General features: G+C 43.9%; 1 protein-coding gene across 8 annotated transcripts in view; it reads right to left on the bottom strand.

The window, feature by feature from the left end:
* Positions 1–321: 321 nt before the first annotated feature.
* The window catches only part of CREB5 (cAMP responsive element binding protein 5), a 318,303-nt gene continuing 310,043 nt past the window's right edge, over positions 322–8,581 (bottom strand). For 7 of the 8 annotated variants that reach the window (XM_060248703.1, XM_060248706.1, XM_060248702.1 and 4 more), the window contains 2 exons: positions 4,288–4,396; positions 322–678 (listed from right to left, as the gene is read on the bottom strand). In XM_060248703.1, coding sequence (XP_060104686.1) covers positions 515–678; positions 4,288–4,396 — 273 coding nt within the window. In that variant the 3' untranslated portion in view covers positions 322–514. Of the gene's footprint in view, positions 679–2,941; positions 3,012–4,287; positions 4,397–8,581 lie in introns of all 8 variants that reach the window. The other variant, XM_060248707.1, reaches the window with a different exon arrangement.

Here is an 8,581-nt window from a genome sequence, read left to right as displayed (position 1 = left end):
AAATGCATTTGAGGGTCTGATGCATTTGCAAAAAACCAAAAACAACCCCCCCCCCCAGATGTACTTATTACATTGTCAGCCAGGCTTCCTTCATGTATTTATAGCCCAATTATTCCTTGTTGCCTTTGTGTAACGTTAATATTTCTTAAGCCTCATTTTGGCTAACGAGTGGCAGTTTCACATGTTTCTGGTATCTCAGCCTGCATTGGTGAGAAAAGGACACAACTATGTACAGGAACAGCTTGGTTAACAAAACAAGCAAGGAACTGGTACCAGAAAACTGGAGCAAGCACCAAAGCATCTCTCAAGCTGATAGCATAATCATTGCATAACTCCCTTTATTATTACTAAGTATAAAAGACATTTTAATAACTATAAAAATGCAACTCAAAGAGTCTTTTGAGGGCTGAAGTGTCTTCCAGATCTCAGGATAACTCTCAAAAAATAGATGCCTTTAACAGAAAGGAAATTGGATATTATCACTTTTCCCTTAGCAGTTCCCAACAGATAGCTTTTAAAGGATTGGATTCATATCTGTTCTGTGGCTTGCAAGCTGGTTGAGGGTGGAGCTTCCTACGACATCACTGACTGTAGAGGAAGTGGTAATTGTATTATGTTGGATGACTTGTTGCTGCGAGCAGGCGGGGACAGGACTTGCAGGAGGGCTACTTTCAGGACCTGGAAAAGAGGACAAACGAAGGCTCATGCCCATGTCAGGAGAACCCCTCTTCCCTTTAAATCTAGAATAGCATCATGTGGTTAATGGCACAACACAGTTAGGAAGTACAAACCGTGGGTACTAAAATCAGCAAGATGATTTTAAAAACAGTGGGTATATGTGAAATTACCTATGCATTATCTGTCTTGTACATTTTATCCCTTTTTTACTCCAAGGAGCTGACAGCAGCATGGGTGTTTCTTCCTCACTTTATTTGCACAACAGTTCTTTGATGCAAGTCAGGCTGAGGAAAAGTGACTGGCCCAAGAGTACTGAATGAGCTGCATGAAGTGGGATTTAAACCCTGGTCTCCCAGACTATTGGTTTATGATTGAAAGCTACACCCTTATCTAGAAGTCCATATTTACCACCTGAAATGAATACAGTAAATCATCAAACAATACTGCAATACTTGCATGTGGCAAGATATGTAGCAAACTATTATTTTCTTCCTTGGCGGCATGTGCCAAGATTTCAGAGCTGCTCTAGCAGAGTACTGAGTATATTATGCTGGATCCCACAATGTGATAGCAAAAGCAAAGCCTAGTTCTGGAACTCAGGTTAGTTCTGCTTGCACATGATATTGCACAGAAATGTCTGTAAAAGCCTTGTCAGACAAATTTGATGATAACATTATCATGTACACCTTGTAGAATTTCATTTGTAGACATTAAAAACAAGGCAGGATATAGTCAAATTGATGGTGCAGAGGTAATCTGTGACAACTTTATTGTGTTTCTGCTTACTCAAAGGCTCTTGCTCCTTTCAAGGTGGGGGTCAGTGCTATTTAGATTTTCTTAATACTGATGGCGGAAAGGAATCTGGAAATAATAGTTTTGCTGAACAGGCTGGGTCATCCAGGGCTGGCCCTGCCACTAGGCAACCTAGGTGACTCCCTAGGGTGCTGGTCTTCTTGGCGCCCACCATATGACTTATTGATGTTATCAGTGCAAGGGATGGTGGTGCAGGAAGTTAGTCTTGCCTAGGTGCCAGACAGTCTATGGCTGGCCCTGGGATCATCCAGAACTTCTTAGACTTGTGCTATTACTTTGGGACACTCTGTAGCCACAGTCCTAGATTTGTTTCCCATCGCCTACTTGGCTGGGCACACAGCCAGTCTGGCTCCCGATCAAGTATACCAGCATACAATAGTTTTATTTCATTCAAACTTTACATTTAGGTATATAATTAAGACTGTGGCCGAGATCTCACTGAAGTGGGAAATAAGGTTGCTAACCCTCAGATTGGATCTGTAGATCTCCAAACTACTGAGAAAATTCCCCCAGAGAAAATGGCTGCCTTGCAGGGTGGAGTGTTGTGGTGTTATACCCTGCTGAGGTGCTCCCCTCCCCAAATCCTGACCCCCAGTCTATACCTCCAAATCTCCAGAAATATTCCAGCATGCAGTTGGTAACACTAGTGGGAAAACATTGGGCCAAAACAGGCAGAATACTGGAAATTCTATGAATGATCTCCCAAATGGGATTCCACCCCCCCCTTTAAAAACTGATTAATGGGTACCAATTCATATTGGGATCAAAACATGGGGAGGGGTAATTTCCTCCCATGCGATGTCTCAGAAATCATCCTATGATTGCTACTGTGATCATCATCAGGACATGTATGGACCAATGAGACAAACTACAGCTCTACAGGTATGTTTCAGGTTGGAAAAATGGCAGAGGAGAACCTTAACCTCACCCAATCTTGACCTCAGCCCTAAGGTTGCCAGGGCTGTACCTGGAAATCTGAGAGCTTTTTGAGAACTCTATGATAACCATCATAGAGATTGGGGAAATTCCTGGAGTGCCATGGATGCAGCAACCAGAAGTGATGTTACTGCATCCCTGATGTTATTCCCCCCTTTTCTTCTGCTGGGAGGTGGAGGATAGCCAGGGGATGGGGGGGCAACTGGAACTCTGTGTGCCTGATTTTTTGAAGTGTGACAGCTCATTCACAGAACTCCTGGTGTGACAGTTCATTCAGAGAACATATAGAATGACCTTGTGTGTCACTATATTACTTTTGACTACAGATGGAGGTGTCCCTTTATAATTAAAAAAAATCTCTCCATTCAGTATCTAATGAGGCATAAGGCAAATGAGCCATGTATATTTATACACATGTCTACCTGTTTTAAAGCAACAGATACGGGAGAGAAGGCTCTTTTCAATAAAAAACTGATTGTGCAGGTGAGGAGAAATCAACTCTAACCCACCTTACCTTGCTTTGGTGCTCCGTTGCTTTCTGCTCTTTTCTTCCAGCCTGGCTCACTTCCTGTATTGGAGCTGGGCTGGAAGAAAAGTGTTGAAAGCAATGGAGCGCATTTGAGGTAAAGAGAGAAAGAAAAGGGAGGGTTTAACCCCCTCACCTGCATGCTTCATTTTTATTAAAAATCAGAAATCCCCCCAAATCATTAATTCCTTTCTTCCCAAGTCATATCTAGTTGGGCCCTTAGAAAACCACATTTCCATTCAGCCTTCTCCTTGACATAATTTTTAAGAACTGGGAGATTTATTTATTTATTGCATACTGGACCATGAGTTCCACACCTGTATTCAGAAGTGGTATGATCCATGAATAAGTTTACAATTTCTGTGAGAACCTGGCCCACCACAATGACTATGGAATAACAGTGACTTAGGAATGAATCCCACCCAATTTTCTGTTGCTGCAAGAGGAAGGAGGGTTTTTTGACCCATTTAAAAATATGTTCAAAATCATGGGATCTATATGGATGGGGAAGTGTCGAGGAGGCAAATTGCCCAAGATTGTCCATTTTTCTTTTTGTCCCTGCTGAAAAACAGGTAGGATCTTGCTCTAACAGTGCACTCCTAACCAAAGCTACACCCTTTGAAGCCCTGTGATCAACAGACCCAGAAGGGTGTAACTCTGTTTAAGACCGCACTGTTAGTAAGATTTACAGTACCATACTCAGCAAAGTTACACACTTCTAAGTCCACTGAAGTCTAAGCCTGACAGAGCAAAGAGAGATGACATTTCTCAGATGCTACTGGAAATTTCAAACGCCTTTGGGTGTCTATACTAAATGAGCATTATTTATTTATTCATTTATTTAACTAACCAACTTTTTAAACTGCCCTTTTTTGCTTATGTAAGCAGGGCGGTTTACAACGGTTTAATTTACTACAATATAAAACAAGTTAAAAACTATAAAGCAATATATGAAACATTCAGAACCTTTGAACATATTAAAACAAGACGGCAGTGCTAGCATTGAGTTATGGTGGTGGTGAGGGGGGGGAGTGCCAGGCAGATGTAAAGAACCATCACTGGCCTTAACCAAAGCCCTGGCGAAACATCTCTGCCTTACAGTATTGTTGTATGTATTACATCCTATTATGTATGATAAATTGTTCTCCAGATCTGTAGGACTAGTTGCTGCCATGCTTTGTCACAGGAACTTGTTCTCCATTGTCAAATTTATAATTTTCACAGATATTCTTTGAAGTCATTGTTCAGGAATTCAGAGAGATCAGACCAACCCCCCCCCCCCCCCCAGTAACATTCATATGTAATCTGGAAAATACAACACAACTGCTACTTACTTAGGTATCCTTGTGACTCTTTTTGCATGGCTGTTATTGGACAGTCTTTATGCGTTAACAACAACTGTTTCAGCTGTGCTACTTCGTTTTTCAACATGGAGACCTCGTTCTAGAAAAAAAAAAAAGACATTTACTTTAAAAATAAATATATCTGAACCTTAAGATGATGATAATTCCATATACCTCTCATTAGTATAAGTACAATGGCATTGAATAGGTATGATTGTTCATCTAAGTCTTTAAAAACAAACAGCTGATCATGGAACAAATCCATTTATGGCATAGACCTTTAAAAGCTTGACATCTGATACCCCATGGTTTTTACACTCTTAGTATCAGCAATGCCCAAGAATAAGAAATCAAGAGCCAGGGTCAGGGACCTTTATCTGCAACCTGGTCATAGGCTCTTCTACTCACCACAAGCCAAGCTTAGGATCAGACGTGAGTCTCAGCCTCATCACAGATTGAGCAAAGAGCTGTTGTGAGTCAGCAGCCTGCAGCAGCTGATGCCTGGCCAGCTGAGCCTAGTACCACTCCTGTCAGCAGGGCCAGCGCGTGGGGGTAGGTGACCTAGGCAATTGCCTAGGGCTCCAGCTCCCAACAGGGGCACAGGGCGGGCACCCCCTCCCCGCTCACACCGTCCCTGAGCCTCCAACTGGACGCTGAGGGGTCAGAGGAACTCCCCTGGCCCTTTAGCACCCAGAAACAACAGCACTTTCAGGCTTTGATGTTCTTCAAACTCAGAGAACACCAAGGCCTGAAAGCACCGCTTGTTGTTTCTGGGTGCTGAGGGGTCAGAGGAAATCCCCCGCCCCTCAGTGCCCAGAAACAATGGCGCTATCAGGCTTCGGAGAATGCCAAGTGCCACTCATTGTTTTTGGGCACTGAAGGGCCAGAGGAATCCCACTGCCCCCCAGCACCCAGAAACAACGGTGCTTCAGTGACAGGGCTGGAGGAATTTCACTGCCCTTCAGCACCCAGAAACAATGGCCTTTGGGTGACGTCATCACACTGTGCGCGTACAAAAATTTTCCCATATGGGAGGGGGGTGGGCACACGTCGGGATTCTGCCTCGGGCAGCAGAACCCCATGCACTGGCCCTGCCTGTCAGTGACTCTGAGGTGTCAGAAGCAGGCCCTTGGGCACCAGTTGCTGAAGTTACAAAGGACAGTGGGGACCCTAGCTCCATGGGCACTGAGACCACAGAGGAGGCAACCCTGACAGCTCAGGTGTGGGAGCAATTTGTCAACATTCCAGAGATGCTGCAACTATAGCACCGGACCCTGATTGTGATTTCTGAACTCCTGGCTTTGACCCACAGCTTTGACCTTGACTATGCCTCTTGGACCTGCTTCTACCTTGTTCCCTGGATTCTCAGCTGGCCTCCCTTGTGTACGACTTTTGGACTGACTTTTTGGCTTTACAAACTTGGTTAGTGTTCCTGCTTTGTTGCCCTTAGTTTCTACTGCCTGAGTCTGCCCTGCTCTGGGACAGAAGCTCAGGGCAGCATATATGGTTCTTCTCTACCTATTTTATCCTTACAACTTTTTATCCTAAGAGACAGATCAGGCTGAGAACAAGTGACTGGCCCCGGGTCAGCCATGGAGCTTCTTGGCAGAGTGTGGATTTGAGCCCAGGTTGGCCCAGTCTGACATTCTATCCACACTGGGTTTTTTAAAGGGCTTTTCCCTCCAGTGGTGCAGTTCACAAGGCAGAAGCAGCCATCACTACTGATTTATTGCAAGTGGGGAAGGCCTAGAAGCCTCACACCCTCTATGTTTATCTTTTTAAAATTAATGAGTGTAAAGAGTAGCGTGCATTACAATAATTATGAAAAATCAATATTTCAAAAATAATTCTGGTAATCCAATGATCTCTTGAAAGAGGTACCCAAATGTATGCACGGTTATCCTTTGATTTCTCTTCCCCACATGTACATGTATGCAATGGGTACAGTCCTGTGTACAAGGAGTGAGACAGATACTGTTTCTAAATGACACTCAGTCTAACAAAAGATTTTCTTTGCTTTAACAAGAGAACTAAAAAGAATACATTCACTTGTCTGAAAATATATGACTCGACTATTACGGCTTAGGTTTGTAAAGTCAGATGAAATTAATCAGGGATGGAAATAAGACTGAGGATAACTAAAAGAAATTAATGCTTTGACTTATATCTTCCCTACAATTTTAAAAAGCTAATTTAGGTTTCCAATGCATCATAGATCACATCTAGCTATTCATTCAGAAAAGCTTGTTGTGGATCAGACCTGCCTAGCCTTAGATTTTATGTGCAAAAATATAATATTTATACTACAGCTGGCAAAGTTCATGTTGAACTCTGATTCATGCACCAAATGATGTCATAGTGTGGAATTAAAATACTTTGTGAAACAGAAAAAAATATTAATTTGGTATACATGACCAATATTTATGCAGAAGTATATGTTTGTTTCTCATTGTTCTCTGAGTACAGAGAATTCTTTGTTCTTGAATCATTAAAGGGTGGTGGTGGTTTGCCATTAAATGCTGCCATTTCACAAACCCCAACTCTGGTCTGTCTCAGTAAAGTTAACATTCAACAGATTTTCAGGTTTATTTAATTTTAAAAGGCCCTTTTAAATTTAAACAAATCGTCTCCAGGTAACCAAAATAGTTTTGCTTGCTAAATTAATCTCCATTAACTCAGGAATTTAAGGAATTCTATTACCAAGAACAATCTATGGCTTTTGATTCTTTTATTTCTAAAGGACAGTAGTGCATTAGCCTGTAATGATTATATGGTAGTATAGTAGAAGTGTCAACAGAATAAAGAAGGAAAGGGAGTTTAAAAATTTTCTGACGTCCAAATTGTCATCCATGGGAAGATTGTTCCTCCTGCAATGCTTGTGCAAGGGAACTTCTCCACTGTCTACTAAACAATTTCTCATGTTCAATGATGAGATTAGAAAATACTGTGCTTCAAGAATGCAACCATTCTTCCCATCCCCCACTACTAATAAAAAAGTTCATCTGAAGCTTCAATCATGGATACAAAGGACACTGCATGGGTTTACAAACATAGCATATTGCCAGCACTCTCTAGTGATTGCCTGAATTGGCTATCCAGAACACCCAAGAAATTCCTTCTACTCCCAAGAGAACAATGAATAGGAGGGGTGTTTCACTTCATGCTGGGTAGGACAGCAAGTTCTTGCTCCTCCTCCCAAGTTCTGTGACAGACCATGGGAAAAGGAAGTTCAGACTCTTAGGTCGTTTTCGCACTAGCGTTTACTCCGGCGTAGCACCCCATTTACCTCCGGATCTTTTCCTGGTTTTCGCACCTGTTGCTCCGGCGCTGCGTCTTGCTCCGGTGCTGCAGGGGTTTCACGCCGGAGTATCTAGATCCACCTCCTTCCGGAGTTTTTGAAAACCTCCGGATCCACACCGGATCCACTCCTCGGAGTTTGCTGTGGGAAATCCATCCACGCCGGATCGACTGCTTTGTGGGCGTCACCCTCTCCCTTTCCGTCCTCCCACCCCATCCACCCCCTTGGCCAATCATCAGCCGTTCGCGGCGCTTCCCAAAAGTGCCCGCACGGCCATTTTTTTTTTAAACTTCATCTTTCTTGCGTAATAGCGATATTTCGAAATTAACAAATAGGAAAAAAAACCCCCTCCTGAAGCGGCGGGTATGTGAGGTTGCTTTTCCGCTGTTGCGTTATTTCACAACTTCGAAATTGCATTATACATTATACATTGTTGGGGGGGGGGAAATCTAGTGCCGGCGTGGGTTTTTAAAAAGGCAATGCCTCCCTCAGCTGTGCCACCAGCATTTCTGGACCTGCACAAAATCGCCATGTATAAAATGGGAAGTTGGAGTCCTGCATTCTCCACCCTGGCTACATTCCGCTCGGTTAGAAAACAGATGCGAGCTCGCTCTTCACACGCGCCACAGAAGGGGAAGGAGAGAATGGGGCAGGGGGGGGAGCTCTGGCAGCAGGAGTCAGTCAGGTCCCCATTGCAGCTGCAAGCGCCAGCCGGGGAGGGGGAAGAGCGCGGAGGAAATGCCAGCTTCGCCACCCGAGAGGGATCGAGGCTGGGAAGGGAAGAAGCTGCCACACACACACACACACACAAAAACCCCTCGATTGCTCTCTCTTCGTTATTGCGATATTTCGCAACTCCGGAAAATAGACGCGAGGTCGCTCTTCACACACGCCACAGAAGGGGAAGGAGAGAATGGGGCGGGGGGGGAGCTCTGGCAGCAGGAGTCAGTCAGGTCCCCGTTGCGGCTGCAAGCGCCAGCCGGGGAG

Source organism: Heteronotia binoei, chromosome 10, assembly GCF_032191835.1.
Source record: "Heteronotia binoei isolate CCM8104 ecotype False Entrance Well chromosome 10, APGP_CSIRO_Hbin_v1, whole genome shotgun sequence".
NCBI classification, from domain to species: Eukaryota; Metazoa; Chordata; class Lepidosauria; order Squamata; family Gekkonidae; genus Heteronotia; species Heteronotia binoei.
Note: the sequence above shows the minus strand (reverse complement) of the source record. Positions and strands in the feature narration are given on the sequence as shown.